The sequence below is a fragment of the Lytechinus pictus genome, chromosome 2 (assembly GCF_037042905.1).
Source record: "Lytechinus pictus isolate F3 Inbred chromosome 2, Lp3.0, whole genome shotgun sequence".
NCBI lineage: Eukaryota > Metazoa > Echinodermata > Echinoidea > Temnopleuroida > Toxopneustidae > Lytechinus > Lytechinus pictus.
The window spans coordinates 51,574,903-51,600,736 of record NC_087246.1 but is presented as its reverse complement, the minus strand read 5'-3'; the positions used below and the strand labels follow the sequence as shown (position 1 = coordinate 51,600,736).

The window sequence follows — 25,834 nt, the reverse complement described above, 5'->3', positions numbered from 1 at the left end:
GCCCCTCTCGTGAGGATCGAGTAGCGTATTAATAAATGCCAATAAAAAGGGGATTAATTAAGAAAACCAGTGATATTGAAGGTCAAGTCCACCAGAAAAAAAATATTGATTTGAATCAATAGAGAAAAATCAGATAAGCATAATGCTGAAAATTTTCATCAAAATCGGATGTAAAATAAGAAAGTTATGACATTTTAAAACTTCGCTTAATTTTCACAACATCACAATTTAGTCACATGCAAATGAGAGAATCGATGATGCCCCTTTAATACCGATGCATCCCTTCGACTGGAGTAAAATTGGATTGAAAACAAAATTATATTTCCCGGGATATTACCAGCAAAATCGAAAATAGTTACTAAAAAAAACTTTAATGAAACATTTGTTAGCATTTTTGTAGTTCGAAAATCAAATGCTTTTCGTTACTATACTGGAACTCGACAGTGATATTTTTGTACATCTGTACCGCATGATATTGAGCCGAATTGCACACAGCTAGCCCTCGAGAGCTCCACGCAGGTAAATTTGTGTCCTTACTTTTCTTAAATTTAGATGATATCAATGAACGAAAGGTGACAAGATTAATTTGTCTGAAAGATTATTAGTGAGAAATACTGGAAGAGATGGTGTTGAAAAGAATAAGAAGATATAGGAGGATTTTGCATTAATATAATATCAGGTGACAGACACGACGCCGGGCCGAACACACGAGTGGAAGGCGGGGCGACCGGCGAGGGCGATTCGTGGCCGGAGCGCCCCTCGCATGCCATACATGCAGGCGGAGTGGCATGCCCGCGGAGAGGACAGTGCTGGGCCAGCCCGGTTAGTTTAACCTCGCAATACGTGTGAGTGGGCCAGCCCATGGGCATGGTCGATGGTCCCCAGGGGTGGTATTCTGAGATCCATTTGATCTCAGATAAATGAAATATGTAGAGACTCCAACTCTCCCGCTTTCGGTGGGAGTAGGATGTCTGAAGCCACACTGAAGACGTGAAGTGTCGGCATAAAAAACGGGCTGATTTAGCCTTTTTTAAGGGGAAAATATGGCACATTTTTTCTGGAAATTCAGGCTGCTATAAAAATGTGATCTGAATTAATTATTAACTTGTGTTTGGCATGTATGGAAAGAGAAAATTCAGGGGCTTTTGAAAGTAAGGACAAGTTTATAGGATTATTTGAAATGAGGATTTAAAGATAAATTGCAAACCCATATTTGTGTGTGATGTTGAGATTGCCATTTCCCCATGCGTTTTCTATGGGAAGATGAAATTTTTGTTTTGCACAAATTTTTTCACTTTGTCGCAATTTTTCATAGTGATCTGGTTTCCAAATCTTTATAAAAATCATACCATCAGAAAGAGCATAAAAATTCCTATTAGACACTGACTTTATGGACAAGTTTTTGGCTTTAATAATAAATTCATAAAAGTTCTCGGAAGCTGAAAATTTGGATTTGTGTGTGTCCATACTTAACTACACAGTCTATGGCAGGGAAACGCTGAAAATTTACCTAATTTCATTCTTCTTTTTTGCAGCCAATAATTGAATTTAAAAAAAAATGTTATATTTCTGTCAGTCTGAAGTTTATTTCTCTTAAAGTTCGCAAAGAAAATGTGATATTTTCTTGAACTAAGAAAAAAAAAAATTCTCCAGACACCCTAGTGGGAGATCTCCTGCCGAAAGCCCATTTTCGCAAAATCTCCCGTTCTCCCGCTTGGAATTTAATATCTTGTTAGACACGCCTATTTTTGAAGCAATAATAATATCTGTGTGTGTGTGTGTATTTGAGTTTTGTCAGACGTGTATTGTATCAATCAGATATGATTATTTATGTCTGGGACTGACCTTGAACGTCACCATCCGAAAGACGTGACCAGGCTAGGGCTCGAACCTCTGCATCAATTTGTAACTTCCCCACATAGCTTGGATTTCCAGGCGCATCTCACTCGAACAATGGAAATCCATTTCGCCAGGAGGTGTGGCAAAGGAGTGAGAATTTATCCGCAAGATAAAATTCTAAATTTTATCTGAGAGATATAATGACATCTCAAAATACCGCTCCAGGGCCGGCCCTGGCGCCTGGCCCTAGCCCACTCCACTAGTGTGAGAGTGAACCTCGCACAAAGAACCGCGTTTGGCAGTGGATTTCTAACTATTCGCGTGTGCTGTGACGCCAAGATCTGCCTGGGCTGGCGCTTATCCACAGCACACGACTTGGCTTAATTTTTCTGTGTGCGGCAGTATGTAATGAACCCTTTGGCCTTGTCCTTGAGTCAAGCTTACACTAGTACGAGTGGAGTGGCCCTAGATTTAGGCGATGGCCGTTCCTGTGTTCACTTTGATGCTATCGTCACAATTTGTGAACGAGTTTTATAGAAATAAATGGTATGAAAATAAAGAAATCGATCATACAGCATTTGTAAAGGTCATTTGTGACTGTCCGTAGCATATAATTAATACTGTGTTCACTCACACTAGTGCGAGGTTAGTATTAGTATACTAAACTCGCACAAGGAACCGCGTTTGGCAGTGGATTTCTAACTAGTGGGTCGCGCGTGCTACGACTCCACTTCTGGCGTCCACAATGCACGACTTCTATGGCTTGATTTTTCTGTGCGTAATGGCATGTAATGAACCCTTGAGTAATACCCCGTTGTATGTCCGGATTTGCCTAAGCTAGTCTTATTAGCCTGGTACTAGAGGACTTCGTGATGATATTTTTTAAAATTATTTTGATATTAATGTCATTACATCAGACCCTAGACAGGCATATGGGACTATGCCTAGCGAACTTTGTACACAAGAAGTGATTTCCCTTCATATTTCACTTTGCAACTGCCGATTGCATTTTAAACAAAAATTTTATTAAATTACATACCTTAATACACCTTATGCGTATAAAGGTATGACCATTTCACACAAAAATAAGAAAAATTAGAGGTTTCTTACCAGACCTATCTCGTGTATCCATTCGTAAACTCTGCAGATACAATAGGCTTGACCCTTGCTTGAACTGCTTTGTTATGATGTACTGTAGCTTCGATGAGCGATGTTACGAAATGCCATTTTGAAGAACATTTTATAGATAAAAATTATAATTTAACAAATAATAAAATTTAAAATTTGATTGTAAATAAATATAATTATTGCTCTTCACATAATATACATGGCTTCTAGAATTCTTCCAGCAATCAACCAATTTAACATTTTATACTTTGTTTTCTGTGACATTTCTTGCACATTTCATTGTAAGTTATTCCATTTTCTTTTTCATTGAAATTGAAAATTAATATCTCAAAAATATTTTATCAAAATACAACACATCATTCAAAGTATTTCTTAAACATGCAGATTTACAGACTTATTATTTTTCTGAGTATATCTTGTTATTCTTTATTCATTATTTGTCTTTATTCTGCTGTTATTTTATTTCAGATTTTTTATATTTCAAGAGCTCTTGTAGTTGCCAATTTTTTTATTTTGGTAAGTATTCATATGTATTGATTTTTATTGTTTATTCATTTATTTCATTGTATGTGGATTTGTATTTCAATAGAAACATGTATTGCAACAAAATTTTGTTTTTTGCTCTATGAATTTCATGCCCCTTCGATATTAGAGTTGAGCAAAAAACTTGAAGAAGAGGCAACAACAAATATGTGTGCTATGCCATGGGTAAAAAAATTCTTCTTAAAGTAAAAAAATTGTATTGTTACATTATCATGTTTACAATACAAACTCTATGTGGGGGTAGTACCAGTATATGAAGTAGAAATATGCTTATACAAACTTGTCTTTTCCAACTTATTATACTCACAGCTATTTGACCACCACCTGAAATCCAAGTAAAATGAACAGAGGGGGATTCGGTGGTCCGCGTCAAGGTAATAACTTCATGGGAGGGGGTGGAGGAGGAGGAGGAGGACTCATCCCACACAACAACCCGCCAAACCATCTATCGATTGGCACCAGCACAAACAACCAGGATCCTGCAGCAAAGGCTTCCCGTATCTTCATTGGCAACCTCAACCCCTTGCATTCTGATAGGCAGAAGATCTTTGAGATCTTCCGGGAGTATGGCACCATCACCGGTATGTCCATCCAGAAAGGGTATGGATTCATTCAGTTCACTTCAGAGCTCGAGGCCAGAGCTGCAGTGGAGGCTGAGCACGGGAGGAGGCTGGGAACGCACAATGCTCAACATCTAGGTAAGTGATGAGCGGAGGAAATTCTTTGAAAAACTTATCAGCTCGGTCAGTGAATCATAATGATAAATGATAACATTAACTGCACATGTAGGATTATTAATTCCAGTATCTACTTGAGTTGTTTCTTTAATTTTACATACAAATTCTTTCAAACTTTCATTCAAGTCCAAGTACAAGATAGATTTGCTCATATCCATGAGTAGTTCTAAGAACCTTTTCTTATGCATTCTTTTCCCAAGGGAGATTGCTTGTGCTTCAATGTACTTGATATTGGTGCATATAAATGCATTGTAAATGGTATGTTTATTTTTTTACTTAACAGATAGGCAGCTTTGATATTTCATAGATACACTAATTCATGCTTTCCTGAAATGAGTCGGGGTTATTGAAACTAAGCCTGAGTCGAATCGATTTTAAAATCGGTGTTCGATCGATGTCATCGAACGCCGATGCAGATTTTGCAAAATCGGTGCATCGAAAAAAAATAAAAATACGTCGGCCGGCCGATTCATTTGGTTCACACAATCAAACATCAAAATAAACAGTAATATCCATCTCGACTACTACTTACTTCATTTATATTGCCCCCAAAATGAAACGGATTGTGTAATTATGATGCCTATTCACCATTAATTTGAAGTTTATTTCGATCATAGTTTGAGTCTTACTCGTCTGCACGGCTCGTCTGCTCGTGCCGAGATAATTTATGCACGATGAATTTATGAATGGAAGTCGCCATTGTTCGTGCATGCGCAGTACTGTGCTTTAATCAAATCAGAAAATGGCCGGAAAATGGATGCGATCAACGTATAAAAGTAAATCTTGCTTTCATGAACAATATTAATATCATGACCATAGAACATGATTTAATCGTAATATTTAACAATAATTTGCATATGATAATCATTAATATGAATTTAGAGCTTGATGTGAAACGTTTGTATTTCGTTTCAATTTTCAATGGCGGACATCACATGACGATCGACTTGAGTGAGTGGAATCGCACTTGTCTAAAAAAATAATTACACGTCAGGATTGATTATCGAACATTGTCAACATGTAGAAACTCTTTTGATGATCGTAATATCACCATATAATAATATTTTACATGACACAACAGAGAAAAATTACATTTGATATTTTTTCCCATCAATTTGAAGCTTGTTTGTGCCCAACTTTGGGCTCTGATTTCATGAATGGAAAATATGTCGGACGTCATCGAACGCGCATGCGCATTGTGCTTCTTTTCTCGGAGCTCGGAGACGTCCAGAGATGGAATAAAAAATAAAAATAATGCCAGTATAATACTATTAATTCTTCCATATGAACATAACATACTTTGCTGACATCGTCAATATTTTTAGTATGGCCATAAAATCTTATTAAATCGTAATTATTTTACATCCAATAATAATTTATATGAAGTTAGAGCTCGATCCGAGACATTCGTATTTATTTCGATCACAAGCTCTTGTGTCTAAAATAAATGGATTATCATTATCAGGATTAAGTCTCGAACATCGTCAGAACTCATATTTTCCAATCTTTCCTCACAATCGTTATATATCAGCATTGAATACCAATTCAAATGACCATCCAGAGAAAATTACGTATTTATTTCCATCAATTTATTTGGAGCTAATTTTGGATCCAACTACCCCGCCAACTACACAATCTCAGGCAAGTTACAGCGCTCTCCCCGCTGTTTGCACTTGTTAGATGGCGCTGGCAAGCATGCCTGTCGTTTCGGGAGAGTGAGTGAACGGGGCTGCGGACGGGGCTGGTCTGTGCGAGGCTGGACTGCGAATGCTAGTTGACCGAAAATCATTCGGATCGACTCTGCGTGATTCATGTCTTTAATATTGTTTCATTTTAAACTTATATGTTATCATCTGCAAATATCATTGTTGAATATATTTTGGGAAGAATTCTGCATTGCCCCCGGCCTTTTTTGTGTTTTGTGATCATGGAAAATACAAACGAACTTTGCTCTGTCATCTGCTTTTGCAACGCTCACCCGGCGCGGCCAGCGCAGACCGTCAGTGCATGTAGTGCATGCATAGCGCATGCATCGACGGCCGGCCGGAGCAAAAAAAATGACTCGATTTTCCCCGCCTTCAAATTTCGATGCATCGATGTTCGATCGAATTAAAGCTGTCGAACATCGGTTTTCAAAATAATCGATATGACTCAGGCTTAATTGAAACTGAATTTGATTATTTGATAATTATGATTGCATGCATCGTTGATGATATCAAAGATAATTTCATGTGAATGATTGATTGTCTCTGTCTTTTACTCTTTCAGATTTACGTGTTGCCAGTGAGCCAGATGAGAACAGACCAGTTGGATTCAAAAGAGCTTTTGGAGAGTATGCTAATTTGTAAGTTTACATGTAATGTCAAACAAAAGTACATTTTCAGGTTATATATGCATGAAACAAATGTTGATGTTGATTTAGAAATGTAATACATTTTTTTCCCTTTAATTTAAGTCATGATTGAGTAAAGTGAATAGAGCTGGGACTAAAACCGGGGTACCCGGGTCCCGCCCGGAAGCCTTGGGTACTCGGGTAGAAAAATCATTACCCGATACCCGAAATTGCTTACCAATATAACGTAAATGTATATGATTTGTATTGTGTAGTGTAAGACATATTGTAACTCATCATAAAAGTACACTAGTCTCATTTTGAATCTCACCAATTACCCTCGGAATATCTATAAATCAACAAGTTTCTCAAGTTGTGACTGAGATCGTTCAATCGTCGCCATGTTTCTTTTGCAGCTTGAGCATACAAAGCGCCAGCCAATCACGTTCGTGTTACCATTTTCAGTTCATCATAAACCGAAAATGGTAACACGGCCGTGATTGGCATTCAATGCTCCGAAACCCGGAAATCAATTGACTTTGTGGGCGTAGCGATAGATTCTACAAACTCACGAACACAATGCAATACGACGCTACTTTGTAAGATTTTGATGGAAAAGCAAGAAGTAATCAAAATTTGCTTACCTGTGTGATATCAGTGAGAAAACATATCCTCCGAGAAAACCTTTCATAATTCATATAAAAAATAGGAAAGTGGAATGCTAGGTCGATTTAGGTATGAGGTGATAGAGTATTGCAGACTTGTTTAAATGGGATACTGCGTGGGGCACGGGAGGCTTGCACTGCGCATGCTTACTATATTTTCATTCATAAATTGGCTTGCAGTGGCTGGATGTTGTTACCTATGCCACTGTGTTATAGGGGTTGTTCCACTGGTCAGTCTTTTTCATGCGACATGATTTTTTGGCACCAGGGTACCTGGGGTAATTTTCGGGTGGAAGGCAAAAACACCTGAAAGTTCCGGGCCCAAAAGTGAGTGTGATACCGTTTTTATGATGGTGGGGAGGGTCAAAATAACAAATAACATGATTAAAGGCAGGCATGGGTATTTTAGAAGTTTGACACTCATGAATACAGATTACAATGTTGGAGAGAAAAAAACAAACAACCCCCTTGCCATCCAGTGCGACAGTGCTGAATGTCATGTCCATGTACACACATTCAATTTTCCTTGATTTCTTGTGCCGTTCTTGGCTATTTTTATTTTTATTTTTGCCTCCAATTAGAGGATTTATTTAAAACATCGCAACATAACACATGAAAATGAACATACATGAGATAACAGGACATTTTGAAAAATTATATCAACACAAAACAATTACATAATTATGCAATCATCCAATAATCTTACATTTAAATATTGAAGACATAAAGTGAAAACAAACAATTTTACTGAATTTCATACGTATTCAGTCATTTTTCTAGGTACCGGTAAAGAAACATATCTTTTTCTTTACCGAGCTTTCATTTCTGCTCTTCTTTCTATTTCTCTTAAGAATATAAATTTAAGATTATCTCTCTTTTCTTTTCCAGATATGTTTCTTGAAACAATGACTTTGTGAATGCACCAAAGTGCAATGTTCAGAAGTAAAACCAAATTTTTGTCTACTTCATGTTTAAACAAAATTTTATAATTGATCTCTAAATCTTTATGAAATTTTAATCAGTTCTTTCAAATATTCAAAAAATTATTTATTCAAATCACAAGAAATGGAAGCGTGATGGATATCTTCATCCATTTCACAGTGCGAACATTGGTTATCATTTACTAAACCCCATTTGTGTAGGTTTCTTCTCACAGGTAATTGGCTATGATCTTCTCTTGTCCTCTTGAAAGGGGGAAAGTATAATTATACTATTTAATGCATTCTGAGCTTTTGAAATAGCTGAAACACATGTATAATTTTATTGAATATACTTGTAAACCTACTTAAAATGTGCATGTGTTAAAGGTAACTTAGATCAAAAAGATTCAAGTATATTGTTGACCCTCCAGGCCTCCACTTTTTATCAATTTCTCTGTTCCTTAAACAGTTTTCTATGTTTTATCTCATATTTTTCGAAACAGTGAGTTCTATGACCCAGGTTTGTTACCTGCTCAACCGTCAGCTGCCAAGAGACGTAGATTCCAAGATCCTACATTGGATGATGAAAGGAGTGGAGATGGTATGTTCACTCGGAATATTTTGTAATTTTGTTCAGATGTCTTGCAATAAACCTCTGCAACAAGCCATGTGAGTTTCAGTTTGTGTACAGAATTCCATGGAATATAAAGTGACAATGATTATTACCAAGGCAGGAGGTATTTCTAGTTGCTAGATATCATACCTTAAACCAACACTGACTTAAATTGTAATCCAAATATCACCCGGAAGTTAGACCCTATCATACATCCTTGTCTTTTATTTTGTTTTCTTAGAAATTGTTGGAAAAGTTGCATTTCCAATTGTCTAGTAATCCAGCTGTAGTTTCCAACAGATAACATGGACAAGACACAAATTGTTAATGATGAGTGCCAATGTATTCCATTGTTTTCCTCTGTAGAACCACCAGCATGGATGTGTTCCATCTGCAAGCACGTTGAAGTCTCACCCTGGGAGCTGATGAAGCACGCCGCTGCCATTCACCAGCTGCTCATCTATGACCTGAAGGCGGGCAACAAGGGCAAGACTGGCAACGGAACCATGTAGAGACAATTCACCTTGCCAACATGCAGCTTAGAAGAGGTGGGGGGATACTCTGAAATGGGGCTGCCGAGGGTGTGGTTCTGTACTAACGCAGCAAGGAAAGGTAGGAAAAGGAAAAATTGTTCTATAATAGTACATATAGGCTAGTGTTTTCAAAGATTCTATGAAGTCATGGATTTGAATCCTTTTTCTGTAAAAAAATAAATAATAATGCATATAAGTGGTTCTTACTTACAAGTGAAATAGACAATTATCTCAGCCACTGTTCAAAGATTCATGTATACTGTAAAATACCATTATCTTCAATAGTGAAGAGAATATACCCTTTACTCTCACTTGTGTAGTTTGAATATATGCATCTCTATATTTGAAATATATATGTATGCCATTGTGGCGAAAATGGTGCATAAGTAAATGAAGCATAACGTTGTTTCTTCAAATCCTAGTATCAAACTAACACTGGCCTTGTACACATTTACTCTTTAATGTGGACATATCTATTAGCATACATCCATGATCAAAGACTGGAGTGTGAGTCCTTTCCAGTGACAATATTGATATTTTGAAGATGTCTTGTTGTAGAGCAAATGTTAACCAAGATAATGGATTGTCACAAACTTAGTATTTCATCAATTAGTATAGGTTGTATACTAATGAATGCATGTTAGTAATCATATCTGAATGGATCCATGTGTATCAGACATGTATGGTATTATACATGCACATGTATGCGTGGAAATGGGTCTATATCATGATGTTATCTGTAGGAGTTTACACATACTAGGCCTTATACACTGCAATACTAGATCATCATGTTGATATTGTATTCCTCATTCTGATTTCTGAAACATTTCCTGAGGTTTTATAGTGTATTATAAAATTAAAATGATTACCATTAGTGACCATTGTATTTAGATATATTGATTCATTGATTGAGCATCTTAATGATTAAATGTTTATAGCATGGAATATAATAGACCTATGATGTAAAATATAAACAAGTATTATAAAGGGAAACTGAATGTAATGAAAACAAAAAATAAATAGCGATATATGATGAATAGTGAATTGTCTGTATAAATGTTGGTTAGAGTTAGATTCATACTAGTTAGTTTTTCTTTGGTCAAACCAAGCTAGATATTTTTTCTTCTTTTTTTTGATTTTTTTAATTATTTTTTTTTAATTATTTTTTTTTGTGTATGAAGAACATATTTCCACATGCACTTGCATAGCAAAGGTCTGTTTGAATACCATGTTTTGTATTGTACAGTATATTAACACCATAAAATGGTATATGTTCTAAACCGTTGTGTGACCTTAATGAGCTTCATGAATAGGCAACATAAAATTGTTATGTACATGTGTTATTCATTATAATTCATTATGAATGTCGAGTATTCATTATGAAAATTGAATTGCGCATATTGATTCAAAATATGTGATTGAGTTATTAATTATGATTTCCCTGTACAATGGATATCAGTATTGGTAGATACTGTATGATAATTTTGTCAAAGAGCATCCACCGATGTGATGTTATTTCAATTATACAGAGTGTCCCAAGAAAAACAAAAGGATTTATCGTTGTTTAATCCCATGTGAATTATAAACTAGTATGAGTATTCTGAAGGGATTATTCATATTTCTCAGTTTATCACTAATATGCATATGGTGAATATATACATAAAGGAGTGGGGGATTCGCACAACAAAATACAATACCGGTATTTATAGGGAAAATTTTCAGTATCTTACATGAAGCCATTCTTTTAATTAAACATTTTAAAGTTGTTCTCTTAATATCACACCCTAATCATACCTGTTTTACTACATTGTCATTTCATTTATCAATTATGTCATGAATTGTATTAAAAGTTTTCAATATCACAGCTTAAAATGCAGATTTCAAATGATGGAACATTAGTCCTAGAAGGGATTAATTTCTTGTGGGATGCACTGTATAAATTGGAATTTAAGAAGTGTGCCTGTTTGATAGGTAAATATGTATGATCCAAGCTTTGTACAATAGTATTGTTACAGTAGAATACACAGGTCAGCTATTATAACAACTTACATTATTAAAAATGATATTGTTGAATGAATTGTTGTGTGACATTTTGGCAAGGAATATTGTTCTTTGGAACCAATGTAAACCTAAAAAAGTTGTATTGTATGGGTGTTTCTGTACCTGAATTTGAAATGATTACAACCCTTTTTTTAAGAAGAGGCTCTTGTTAAATACTCTATTAGGACCTTGTAGGTTCTTTCACTTTGGGTCTAGTGTATCTCATGATTAAGGCTATAAATAGATTTAAGAACTTTTCAGGTTTCAGAAACTTTTGCCCTGGTCCTCTGGATCTTCTGAACTCGTCAGAAGGTCAGTGACCACTGCATGTTGTCAATACCAACACCCGTTGGATCTACTTTGACAGTTTTGTTCTTGGAGATTAATTCTCTTCCTCTTTTTCTTGATAATCCAAATGAGATTTTCTTGATGCCTGATAATGTGGCTTGAGTAGTGTATGTAATATGATCTGTGAGGAAGTTCACGTTATTGCCATTTGATGATTGAAATAGCCAACATAGTCAGTACTACTTTAAGGGTCTTGTACAAGCAAAGTTCAGCAATTGTTTGACATGAATGGTATAGTGGATCTATGTTTAACCATTGATATACATTGTATGCATTCAAAATTGACTATAGTTGATTTTAGGGATACTGATACATGTGTTTGAAAATAGGCTCTTTTTTATTTGAAGAAGTTGCATCATAGAATAAGAGATGTAGTTGCTGCCAAGTGTGAAAATAATGCTGGTGCCTAGTAAAATTGTGTTTTACCATCATATTTCATTTCAAAAAATCATTTCGTCCACATAATTTGTATCCTGACATCTGTCATGGTACTAGTAAAATGGAATATTTTGATTAATCTCATGTTTAATATTACATACCATTAAATATTCATAAAAGGAATGGGAAAAGTCCAGCAGAAATAGAATTTACAGTGTATTATGATGCAGGGAATAATTTTCCTGGTATCGCATCGCAATTTACTCCACACTTTTATATGACTGACTTGACTCTTAGACAAAATTTCTTTGGTGTAGCAATTTTTTTTTTACATGGGGCTGTACAGATCATAATTGAAAGCTTTTCTCTAATGATCTGAAATTCTGATCAAATTTGAGATGTAAAATTATTCCATGATGATGATGTCATGTTGTGACTTCAAAGTTTGAGATGACTTGAAAAAATGATGGAAATATTCACTTTTCAAGTTCAGTCAAACATGTCTTAGCAGCCACCTGTCTCGATGATGAAAACCTGCCTTTAGGGGCCATCTAAATTGTCTCCCATCTGAAAAGAATATATATATTAGACTCTAAATTCCAAGGAAATAGTGTAAATCCAGATCGGCTGTGAATAGTGACTAGCCAAATATTAGATTTAGTTTTAAACCTTGTAGATTTAAATATAAATCTAAAAGATTTTAATTTAAATCTTTTGAGATTTGAAACTTAATCCTAAAGATTTAAAATAAATCCAACCTTCAGCTGGTCAGAGCCGATTTGGATTTATTTAAATCCTTGGAATTTAGAGTGTATAGAACCACCGTCTCCAGTGGCCACTATTTTTTCCCCTTGGATGGCCTTAAATCTTAATGGACAGTTTTGCCTGTATATGTATATTTAACATGATGATTAATCTAGAACTTGTTAAGTGGATCATTGTTAACTTTTTGAATATATGTTTTACCACCGCACTATACCTTTTGTTGGACGCTTATCTTCAGTTTTAGAGTCAATGGATCATTTTATTTTACAATCCCTTATTATTTTTTTTTTAGTTTTTCACTGTAGTCTATACATTTTATTTTTTTTTAGTTGAAAAATAATATCTAACATTTATTTTTTTATGTTAAGTATTGTTTTTAATTTTTGTGTTTTAGTGAGTTGGTTGTGGTTTATTTATGCATAGTGTATTGAACAACATAAGAAAATAGTATTTCTAATTTCATGTTTTGTAGTATTTTCTATAGCAACCAACCACTTTGAGTTTGAAATACAAAATAGAATAGATTTATAGGTGACATCATGGCCTTATATCCCTTTACTATCTATTTGCCTCTCAAAATATTAAAGTGTGCTCTTGGGTGTGCCATTATTTAAGGTTAAATTCAGTTACTATTACATAGACAGCACACAATGCACCAAAAATAAATTATCTATAAAAAAAGAGATATAGAATTGAAGTGATGAAGGAAAGGAAGGAAGGAAATTCATTGATAAAGAAGTGATTGGATATATTGATTCTATTGATTGAATGAATGGGAAAAAATATTTCCATAACCTCTTTCTCAAAATTAGGGCATGGAGACATTAACAGAAGTGCGTCAGCATCCTATTTTTAGTGTATGTTCGTAACAACACATTTCAATTGAGGTGGGTGATCTTTTGTTCATGACAGATTTGTGACCTATTTTTCTGAAGTTGTAGTTGTAGGGCACATTTTCACTGCTGGTGAGTGATGGGTGGAGCTATCCATGGACATGCCCTAATTATGACCAATTAGGTGTATGTGATACTTTCTATTTTCAGTCAATAAAAAAAATCGATACCTTCATCAATTCTTCAACTTTATGAATTTATCCACTGTCACTTTGCGATGGATAGTGACATCAATCACCAGTGCTTGTGATCTCTAACAATAACAACAACAACATCAATCTTGCCCAAGTCAAATTCGTACCGTAGTCAAAGCATTGCATGATTCTTTGATTTGGTTTACCCATTCAAGTCAAATTTTATCTTTAGAAGTTGTCTAAATATGGGTTTGGAACTTTGGGTGGAAGAGATTGCATTGCTGCTATACTTTAGGCCACATGACTTGAAACTTGAAAGCATGTATATGTATATGACAATGCTTTTTTAATATTATATGACCGCCAATAAAAAAAAAAAGAATTAAGTGTAAATATATAATGTGATGTTAATTGTTTTATTGAATAGAAAAGGCAGAAAATACATTAGTGACCAAAGTTGAGAGAGCGTTTAAAGGGATAACTGTCATGTTAAAGAATGGTACAGAGTACAGAGAGTTTCTTGTAAATATGTATTGATAGAATGTATTCTATGTAAGAAATGCTAACAAAACAAAAAACAGTGAAAAAAGAATGAAAAATGTATTGTCTTTTGTAAGGAGTAATTAAAAGGGGCTGGCCCCTATTAAAAATGGGCAGTGATGCCAAATAGCAATCATTGCTAATGTTTGGTTGTATGCTTCCCGAGTAAAGATTTCAATATTTGCTTATTTTGGTCAAAATGTTGTGCCATTTAATAATGAAACATTGATTTTTATATATTTTTGGGGGGTCATGTGACAGTCACTGAGAACAATTATTTTGTTTTGGTTAGAGGGTCATTATTCTTGGTCATTAGTGAATATTTATGAATTCAGAAAGGCTAAAGGACATTACTTATTGTCTGAATTGAGGTAGAAAGCAAATGAGAGAACAATTTTGCGATGCTCTTGATTAATGCTGCATTTCCAAGCTTAGAAAAATGAAATCATGTAGTTCTTTTCAAACTTGTTCAATTATAGGAGGTTGTCTAGGCATTCTTAACCAAGCAGAAGGTGCACAAATCTTGATTTAAAAAAAAAACGTTTTATTTCCTATAAGAAAGAAAATGTACCCCCCCTTTTTTTTTGGGGGGGGGGGACTTATTTTAGTTCATGAATAAACATGAAATTAATGGTGGTTTGTTATACTTTAGCAACTTTTCGTTACAAGCCCTTTAATTTCACTAAAAAACAGCAAATATATAGGCCTATCTAATGATTGGCACAAAGTATTGTATTACAGATGTCTAGATTTTGATGTACATGTATGCAAGTAGCAGTGACCAATAATTATAGCCACATTTTCCAAAGGATGCTTCACAAGCATTCTAATATTTCTCTCAGTATTGTTCATCTAAAAGGGTTAAGTCAGTAATAAGTCTCAGAATCAATCAGAGGGCTTGCAATTGATTGCTGTTCTGCTTACTACAAAAAATGTAAATTGATTATGTTTATTTACAATTGATCAATCAATTGCAAATTTACATGTGATATTGAATATCAATTGCAAGCACATTTTTTGTTGTTGCGAATACCCCATTAATCTCGTTTAATACTATGAAGTGTACTTGTTATTGTTCTGTATAATCGGTTATTGACATCTTACAATTCTAAGTTTCATTCTTAGATTCCTGTTTTACTTAGTATGACTATGAAGTTTATTATTAGGAGTGTTTGTTTTTAGGTAAATATAATCTCTATTTGTTTTACTAGCATGGTTGTTTGAGTATTTTGGGTGGTTTATGATTTTAGGATGTAGACAGGAGGCCTAAGCAAGGTTGTCATAAAAAATAAATCTGCTTTTAGAGTCATTTTGGTAATTGATAGTGACAGAGCAATTATTAGGTTTTTTTTTATTATGCTTTGTCTCTCTAAAAAAGCTACCAAATAATAAAATTATTATTCATTCTACATTCTGTGCTAATGGTTTGTGGCTTGGTATTTATCCCAAGTTCATTTTGATTGGTGCATTGAGAGTCGTTTTTTTTTTCATTGCTTAGCAGCTCATCTTGTGCACTTATTACGTTGTATGTATTAAACCTGGAAAATTGTATCAATAAACTTGTCTCTTGTATTAAAAGAAAAGACAATATTTGGGGGTAATGTGTTTTCATTATCTTTGTGGAATGTTCACAGAATGTGTTTGTCTGGAATGTAAAACTATATACTTCATGACATTATTACCATGAAGCCTCCTGTTTGTTTACATGATTTATAAATTATAGCGATGGTGATGATGGTGGTGGTGGTGATATGATGATAATGATGATGGTGATGTTAATGATATGATGTTGCTGATGATGATAATGGTGATGATGATGAAGATAGTGATGATGATGGTGGTAATGATGATCTGTGATGGTGATGATTATGATTAAGGTGATGCTGATGATGATTTAGCCAATGGTAATGACGATCAGATGATGGTGATGAGGATGATGTTAATGATGATTATGATGAATTTATGATAATGGTGATGATGATGATAATGGTGATCGACGAGGATGCTGAATTGATGAAGAGGAGGATGTGATGATGATGAGGATGATGTGATGATCATGATCATGAAGAAGATGATGGTGAGTAGGAAAATGATTGAGGATGATGATGTAGTTCTGTTATTGCTAGAAGAAAATGAAGGTGGGAAGGATAAGAACATTTTCTTGGGATGCATAATAATAATACCAACATATCACTGCCAATTAAATGCATGCGCTATAGCTCAAACAAGATGAGGGCGTACACTGACTAAAAAGGGACAAGCAGAAGTTGATTTTGATGCTCGAATCGCAAATATGCCTATTCATGCAGGCCCCCAATGAAATACAAAATAAATAATCATCAGCTCATTTTAAGTTACTGGCTTTTGACCTCAAAAATTTCCATCGAGAACCACTCTGAGTGAGCACTGAGTCTGAGGCACTGGGCATGCATCTTCAATTTCAATTCTCTAACAGCCCAGCTCGCTAGCTGCGCCCCACCCTGACTGATCAATTGAGGAAGTTATTATTCAGTGACCCCACGTGCGCATACGAGCATGCAAGATGCAGCTCTGTGTAAGCGCTCCCCGGAGCGGCATCGCCGGCACGGCAGGGCCGGTGCGGGCCGGCCGGCCGGGCATGCATGACGTTTTGCGTCTCGTTGAATTTAGCGCAGCTAGCTAGCTAGCTCGCTGTGTATTTTGTACGCTGATCTCCGCCGTCTGGTTCACCTGGAAATGTTACACGTGGGTATTTTATTTTGTATATTTTTCATTTTTAGTGAATTAACCGGTCAAAAATTTTAATCAGTGTTAAGTAATATTCATAACTAATGTAAGGATCGTCTTTAATAGGAAAATAGGTTCAATAGTAAGGTAGGGAGGGAGATGTTTTTTATCGAGTTAGTTGAGCATGTTCAGTTTACAAATGACAGTCGTGAGAAATGACGTTTACTGAGCTGCATGCAGCTGCAGTGCATGTGTGTAGTCGAAGGACCAACGTGTTTGTTTTGGTGTGTTTATAAGCATGATATTGATTAGACAGCTGACAGCCGTCTGTTTCGAGGAGTTTTTTAACTTTTTTTTTTTTTTAAATTTCTCCTCGTACACAGACGGCTCGCTAGCGTGCAGCCACCATTAGGGGACTTGCAATGCAAAATCCCCCCGTCGGGGCTCTTCAATTTTTGTCTTTAATGAATAAAAATTTTGAAAATTAACGCGACCAAAATGCAAATTAATATTCCCTCTTGGCATTAATTGCCCAAAAATGGAGAAAAATCAAGTTAAAAGGAACAAAAACAGTGACTTACCTCGGCTGTCGCGCAAATTCACTTCCCCGTTTTATCCGATCTTAAGTACATAAACATATGGCCATTGAGTCCCCTGTACAGATCGCGCTAGAACTTCGGTCTCTGTATTTGGTGAGTGAAGCCAACGGAGTTCAGCTGAACAACCAACATAACAGAGACCGAAGCTTTTGGTCTAGATATTGATAAGAGACTGAGTGAGAGCTAGCTGGGCCTAACGTTAGGCCTAAAGCAGAATAACGTTACTTACAAACAGGCTCCAGCTCAAGTTCACATCTGAAAACTTATACAGACCTTTATCAATCAAGTAAGATTTAACAATAACATTGTTTAAGTTTTCATGGTCGTGATGGATTTGGACCCACACCCTCGGGCCTTGCCATCGTTGGATCTAGATAGTATAACACTAACAGTAAAAATCCTTTCATGTTCTATGAGGGCCTTAGACTAAGTCGTTAGTAAGGTTAATAAAAGCTAATTTTTGCCAGTTGTATTGCCAATAAATAAGCTCGATATGTTTCGGCAAATTAGTCTTTTTTCCAACTACAATTCCAAGCAAATAAAATTAAGCAAGAATGAAAATCCACTCCCCCCCCCCCCCCCATGGGCCGGCATGGCCATGGCCTCATCATGTGTTGTGTAGGTGACGCGATCTTCAGTGTGATTGCTTTTCACTTATATTTTCAGCTTCATGATTTTTGTTTTGTTTTTAGGTTGTTTGGGAGAGTGACCCATAATTACCAAATTATAAACCTTGAAATAGATTAAAAGTACACTACATCAAGCTAATTATTATAGACTCGTTTTAAATCTGTCCATGTTTTAACTCAGAGCTAGTATTGGGGAATGCAGGGCTCTACATTAGCAGTGGCCCAGGGCAACCAAAAATGAAAGTCGGGCCACCAAAATTCTGTAAAAGCAAACACTTGGTGGCCCGGTTGGGCGACCAAAGTTTTGATAAATTCTGTTGTTTTCTATTGTTTTAGGGCCACTTAATTTGATACGGGCCATCAAAAATATGATATTGATGATTTTGATGGACCGATCGGGCCACCAAGAAAAAAAGTTAGTGTGGAGCCTTGGGAATGTGTTGGCACTTGGAAGGGAAGCAGTTCCACATAGAGCATTGTTTTCCTGGCTTTTTGCCGGGAGCTCCGCTTTTGCGGGCAACCCTCCCTCCCTTGCGCTGCTAGAAGGGTATTCAAAACTTTCTAATACCATAAGCCCTGATAATCAGAGGCCGCTACTCCCCTGGTTAGCCATTTTCAATGTACTTTTGATGGGAAGTTAACATTGATCTTGTTCTTGTCTTTTTTCAGGGAAAAGAACTTTTAAACACGATGTGATGGTAGGGAACGCGTAAAAGAATATAAAAAAATTGAGATGGTGGGTGCATACTTTCCCTGGTTGTAAATATTGTATTTTTGTTTTCTTTGTAAGGTCCCCAAATGCCTATATTCATACCATAGACATACCGGTATGATTGCATCTTTGAAAGGGCAGGGCAAGCGCAACTAGTTGGAACTGAGCTGAAGATAGTGGTTTGTTTTTGGTGAAGATTTGTTTATATGCCATTTTGAGTAAGAGTTACGACAAACTTTTGTATATACTATAATTATCTTTTTCATATTAGAAGGATACACAAGAAAAATATTTTATATATGTCCACATCATATTGGTAATAATATCATTATGTGAGAACTGAGAAGTGAGATTTTTATAGATGAGTCAATGGCGACAATAGTCGAATATGACTAATCGCCACTCAAACCAACGGTAGATCTAGTGTTAAAATATTTGTGATAGAGACTTTTAATTGAATACAGCTTGTACACAGCTCATGACCGTTTGGTTTTTACCTTTAGGGCTTTTTGCTCATTTAACGTCTGAATTAAGTTAAAATGTGACCTTATCAACTTTTTTTTTTCATCAAGCTTGTTTAAAATATAAAATTTATATAATTTCTTTTAATATTTATTTGATTTATTTTATGCAGAGTGGTGTCATTTATTGAAAGACCGCTGATTTTTTTTTAGCCGTTATTGGTGAGTACTTTATTCTTCACCGTTTATTGTTCACCGTTTATTGTTTTCGTTATTTTCAAGCATTTTTTTTCAATTTTCTATGGATGTATGAATAAAATATGGTTCTGTAGAACTCACTGATACTTTATATATTTTCAGGATATGTGCAAATTTTAATTTTACTGTTACATCTTAATTTGCTGTTATTACATGATTTCTTCTCTTCTTGGGGGGGGGGTAATATGTGTGTGATTGAGTTTTACAGATGTGTATCAATCAGACATGACTATTTACGTCTGGAACCAACCTTTTACGTCGCCATCTGAGAAACCTGACTAGGGCTTGAACCTCTGCCCTGGGGGGGCCACTTAAATTGACAAGAGGATACCATGCGCGACCCAAAAAACATATTAAAAAGGTGGCTTTTTCAAGATGGGGCACGTTACGTACGTAACGTAATAAGGGTGTCAAAAACACTCAAATAATGAAAAAAGGGTATCTATTTTTGCTAGGAAAGCTACGTGTTTAGGGTCAAATTTGCGAGGGTGTAAAAAATTAAGACTAAAATGTTTTATAAAGGATGTACTTTTTGCCCCAAGAGTCAATACTACGTGTTTAGAGTACGATTTGCGCGAGATGTGGGAGGTGGGGCTGTACTAAACCCAATGATGTAGGTAAAGGTAACGCCGACGTCCATTATAACAACAAAAATATCGCTGTACTTGTTTAGGGGGTCAATTCAGGGAATAATTGGCAAGAGTATTGTTTTGTTTCCAATACTTGTTAAGGATAGGGTTTTACAGGCCAATACTTGTTAAGGGGTGCATTTTCAGAATATGGAAAATACGTGTTTAGGGTGCTTTTCGAGACCCCATGGTCGCGCATGGTATCCACTCGTCAATGGAAGTGGCCCCCCCGGGACCTCTGCATCAATTCATATCTTCCCTATGTAGGGCTTGGATTACAAGCGCATACCACATTGCCCAGTAATCATCTTTTGTAACCTTTAAACATGTAGCCTTGTGAATCTTATCAATTTCACTTTGTCTCGCCTGCATCTAGCAGAGTGCTATAGGCGCCATTTTTCTGACAGCGGCAGCAGCAGCGGCAGCATCATCACCAAGGTTAAGTTTTTGAAATGCCATCATAACTTGAAAAGTATGTGGACCTATTTCATGAAACTTGGACATAAGGATAATCAGGTATTACTGATAATCTTGCACGAGTTTCAGGTCACATGACCAAGGTCAGTGGTCATTTAAAGGACAAGTCCACCCCAACAAAAAGTTGGTTTGAATAAAAAGAGAAAAATCCAACAAGCATAACACTGAAAATTTCATCAAAATCGGATGTAAAATAAGAAACTTATGACATTTTAAAGTTTCACTTCATTTCACAAAACAGTTATATGCACATCCTGGTCGGTATGCAACTGAGGAGACTGAAGACGTCATCCACTCACTATTTTGTATAAATGATATATGAAATATTCTAATTTTCTCATTGTCAAGTGAAACAATGATTAATTCCTCCCTGAACATGTGGAATTGGCATTGTTTGACTATATGGTTTAGTCAAGTTTGTCCTCATTGTCAAATCTGTAAAAAATGAAATATTGTATGATTAAAACAATAAAAAAACAAAAGAAATAGTGAGTGATGGAAATCATCACTGAGTTGTGCATATCACTGTTTTGTGAAAATTAGCGAAACTTTAAAATACCATAACTTTCTCATTTTACAGCCGATTTCGATGAAATTTTCAGTGTTATGCTAGTTTGAGTTTTCTCTATTCAAATCAACATTTTTCTGGGGTGGACTTGTCCTTTAAGATAAATGAACCTAGACCATGTTGGGGAAATCAAGAAAACCTGAACCAATGTTATGTTTTTGTATTGTCATCATAAAACTTGTACATAAGGGCAATCAAGTATCTATCATCTGGCATTAGTTGCAGGTCACATGATCAAGGTCAGCAGTCATTTAGGGTCAATGAACTTTGACCTTGTGGTATCAACATTGATTCTTAACCAAGGATAAGATTTTAAATGTCATAACTTTGAAGTAGATGGATCTAGTTCATGAAATATGGACATAAGGGTGATCAAGTATCACTGATCATTTGTGCAAGTTTCAGGTCAAGGGATCAAGGTCAAAGGTTATGTAGGATCAATGAACTTAGTATTTTATTATCAAGGTCAATAGAACAATCGGTGTGCAACTGACAATTAATATTTTGAAAATATCTGAAAATTACTTTTTTTTTATTCCTAGTTTTTAGCATCATTGGATTGCCTATCAAAAAATGCAATCTGAAGAAATACAACTCATAGGGGTAGTTTTGAATTTAAGACTTAAAAATTAACTTTTCAATCACTTTTTATGTGAAAAAAATATCATGTGTTACATGCTATTTTTCAGCAATTTGGGTACCGGTAATTACTATTAATTAGTATGATGGTGGGCCCCAAGTCTGCGCACCTAACAATTTGAGTTAAGATTTCACATGAATTTCTTCTTATTTCACAAAATCTTTCAGTTAATAAGGTTCCTTATATTATCATGAGTAAGTGTACCAAATTTCTCATTGAAAAATGAAAGAAAATATAGGATTTTCTTGAAAAAACCTCGGGCAGTCATTTTCAGATTGAAAAAAAAAATGGTACCCCATGTCTGCGCGCTCATTCACTTTGCACACGATTCGGGGATTTTGATGAGAAAGGCTGCATTTTGAGGCCGTCACATGAAATGCCCAAATTTCATTATTTTTCCACCATTTTGAGTCAGATTTTTTTATGAATACCTGTCTATGTATTGCATGTGTAAAGTCTGTGTTCGTTGCGTATCTTCTTCTACTAGAATCGCGCAAATACGCGTGTGCGCAGACAAGGGGGACTGCGCAGACTTGGGGGAACTTGCCATACTTGTCATTATCTATTTCTCATTAAATTTGTAGGGGTTGATTAACCAGTTATAGGTAATTAATGTACAAAATTTCAAAGAAATATATGTATCACTTAGAAAGATATAAGGAGTTAAGTTTGAAAAACACAGTTGCCCACCCTGATTGTGCATATTACCTCAACTAAATAATAGGGTTTTTGTCTCACCTGCATAGCAGAGTGAGACTATAGGCGCTTTTCCGACGGCAGTGACGGCGGCATCAACATCAAATCTTAACCAAAGGTTAAGGTTTTTAAATGACAGCATATGTTAGAAAGTATATGGACCTAGTTCATAAAACTTGGACATAAGGTTAATCAAGTATTACTGAACATCCTGCCTGAGTTTCAAGTCACATGACCAAGGTCAAAGGTCAATGAACTTTGGCCATGTTGGGGGTATTTGTTGAATTACCATCATAACTTTGAATGTTCATGGATCTGATTCATAAAACTTGGACATGAAAGTAATCAAGTATCACTGAACATCTCATGCGAGTTTCAGGTCACATGACCAAAGTCAAAGGTCATTTAAGGTCAATGAACTTTGGCTATTTTGGAGGTAATTATTAGATTGCTGTCATAACTTTCAAAGTTTACAGATATAGTTTATAAAATGTGGATATAGGGGTAATCAAGTATCACTGACAAGTCTTAGGTCGCATGATCAAGGTCAAATGTCTTTCATTGTCAATGAACATAGTATTGTATCATTATATGAATTGTGTTTTTTTGTGAATAATTATGTTATAGTAGTTTTCAAAGTCAGCACTGCTGCTATATTGTATGAATGATAATGCAGGCGAGACTTCCAGAGGTGTTCTACTTGTAATGCAGGGATGCAACTTTTCTGATTTAAAGGGGTGTTCCGGGCTGAAAATATTTATATCTAATTAAATAGAAAATTCACAAAGCTAAAAATTTCATCAAAATTGGATAACAAATAAAGTTATTGAATTTTAAATATTTGTATTATTCCAGTAAAACAGTTCTTAGCATGTCTTCATGAATGTTCATTAGGTGGGCTGATGATGTCATATCTCCACATGTTCTTTTGTATTTTATATGAAATTAGGTTTATTTAATTTTTTCTGCCAAGAACTAAAGCAATTAGATTGACAACTGATTAATTGCATTAGTTATTTCTTGCTGTAACTTATTTCATAATAAAGGAGACACATCTTTTACACAAGAAAAAAAGAAAAAAAAATGATTTCATGTAATAACATTAGAAAAAGGAAAGTGGGGATTTGACATGATCTGCCCACCTAATGAATATTCATGAAGACATGCCTAGAACTGTTTCACCGGAACAATGAAATCTTTAAAATTCAATAACTTTGTTATAATATAATCCTATTTTGATGAAATTTTCAGCATTTTGCTTTGCGAATTTTACTCTGCTTATTTAGATATGAATATTATCAGCCCGGAGCATCCCTTTAAACCAGAATGTCCAGAAATTTTATTTTTCTCCTTATAGTCTCTGAACTCTCATGTTTTATTAAATTTATCGTGTTATGTTATTTTTTTCTTTACAAACCACCCCATGTTCCAGACAAACAAATTTTTTTCGATCACCATCATACATGATCAGAAAAAATGGATAATGTTAGCAAACCATTCTTTGCTAACTGCATATCTTTGTAAGGATTTTCTTGTTAAAATTTTGCTCTTTTCTTTAGATTTGAAATGCCAATGTCATTACTTTTTTCCTAATTTGAAACTTGTTAAAGGACAAGTCCACCCCAACAAAAGTTGTTTTCAATAAAAAGAGAAAAATCCCACAAGTATAACACTGAAAATTTCATCGAAATCGGATGTAAAATAAGAAAGTTGTTACATTTTAAAGTTTTGCTTTATTTCACAAAACAGTTATATGCACATCCTGATTGGTACATGCAAATGTGAAGACTGATGATTTCTTCCACTCACTATTTTGTATTTTATTATATGAAATATGAAATATTCTAATTTTCTCATTGTCAAGTGAAAAAACAATTGATTCTTTCCTGAACCTGTGGAATTAGCATTGTTTAATATAGTCTCTCCTAATTCTTTATGAAACTCGACATATGTGGACAAAGGTGATGCACAGTTGTGTATACTTAGAGGAGCAGACTGCTTGACTGTCTCTAGAAATATCCTCCTTATAATCTTAAACGCAGGAAAGACAACTAGAAAAATCACTGCCTTATAAAAAAATGAAAATCCATATTTTATTGTTCGAAATAGACATGAAATGAAATACTCCGAAAATTTGCTTTGCCCAATTGATCGTGGGCCCGGCTGCCGCTGTGCAGCGCCAGATCGACGAGGCTCTATCCCTTCAAGTATATTTTTTAGTACGTTCAAATTGATTAATTGGGTGTCGATGTTGCTTTGGGATTTTCAATATACCTCTCACATGATATATGTATGACTTATATCAAGGATGTAAATTTTTTTTCTGTCTGCAGCTCAAGAGACCAACCTCTCTCAGCGATGCACCGCAACTATGGCTCTGGGCCCGGCTACGGCCACCATGGTCATCAGCCCCACCACCACGGCGGACCCCACGGTGGTCCCCATGGCATGGGAATGAATATGGGAAACATGGGGAGCATGGGGAATATGGGCATGGGGATGGGTTTGGGTATGGGCATGCAGGGGATGGGGATGGGCATGGGTAACATGCAAGGCATGGGAGGCCACCAGGGAATGAGCGGAGCAGCCATGAACAGCTTCATGAGCAAGTATCCGGCGGTGAGCAACTACACCAACGACATGTCGCCTTCGGCCAAGGCGGCCCGCGTCTTTGTCGGCAACCTGAACACGTACACCAGGAAGGAGGACCGGAAGAACATCATGGAGCTCTTGATGGAGACATTCATGAAATACGGACGTATCAGGGCCATCTCCATCCACAGCGGATTTGGGTTTGTGCAGTTTGAAACGGCTGAACAAGCTAAGAATGCCATGAGAGGGGAACAGGGAAAACTCATCAAGAGTCAACCGCTAGGTGAGACTATGGAATAATGCATTGCCAGGACTGCTCAGAAAAAGCTTCTTTTTTTAGAATTATGGCATTGTTGGCAACCTCATGTCATCTCATAACCGTTTCCTAATTCCTGTAGAAATCTCTTTCTAGGCAAAAGAAGGTTCCTACTTATGTTCTGATTCCAAAAACAAGGTTTT

The 25,834-nt window shown here is 35.7% G+C and overlaps 2 protein-coding genes across 3 annotated transcripts in view; both read left to right on the top strand.

Annotated features, from left to right (window-relative positions):
- The first annotated feature begins 215 nt into the window (after positions 1-215).
- Positions 216-15,998, top strand: LOC129270825 (RNA-binding Raly-like protein). 2 transcript variants are annotated; one of them, XM_054908160.2, is made up of 6 exons: positions 245-519; positions 3,436-3,483; positions 3,820-4,208; positions 6,516-6,591; positions 8,668-8,765; positions 9,144-15,998. In XM_054908160.2, the coding sequence occupies exons 3-6, from the start codon at positions 3,851-3,853 to the stop codon at positions 9,287-9,289; spliced, it is 678 nt and encodes a 225-aa protein (XP_054764135.1). In that variant the 5' UTR covers positions 245-519; positions 3,436-3,483; positions 3,820-3,850; the 3' UTR covers positions 9,290-15,998. The 2 variants fall into 2 exon arrangements, with proteins under 2 accessions (XP_054764144.1, XP_054764135.1); XM_054908169.2 differs by lacking the exon at positions 3,436-3,483 and having other exon boundaries at positions 216-519.
- A 1,075-nt stretch (positions 15,999-17,073) lies between these two features.
- LOC129254023 (uncharacterized) overlaps positions 17,074-25,834 on the top strand; it is a 19,888-nt gene continuing 11,127 nt past the window's right edge. Inside the window, exons 1-2 of the mRNA XM_064095105.1 lie at positions 17,074-17,132; positions 25,117-25,658. Of these exons, the coding sequence (XP_063951175.1) occupies positions 25,142-25,658 (517 nt within the window). The 5' untranslated portion in view covers positions 17,074-17,132; positions 25,117-25,141. The remainder of the gene's footprint in view (positions 17,133-25,116; positions 25,659-25,834) is intronic.

Bases quoted from the DNA above. Each gene is read 5' to 3' on its own strand.
- LOC129270825 (XM_054908169.2), top strand. From the start codon at position 3,851: ATGAACAGAGGGGGATTCGGTGGTCCGCGTCAAGGTAATAACTTCATG. The intron at 6,592-8,667 runs GTAAGTTTACAT...TTTTCGAAACAG, and splicing joins TTTGGAGAGTATGCTAATTT to TGAGTTCTATGACCCAGGTT. The intron at 8,766-9,143 runs GTATGTTCACTC...TTTCCTCTGTAG, and splicing joins TGATGAAAGGAGTGGAGATG to AACCACCAGCATGGATGTGT.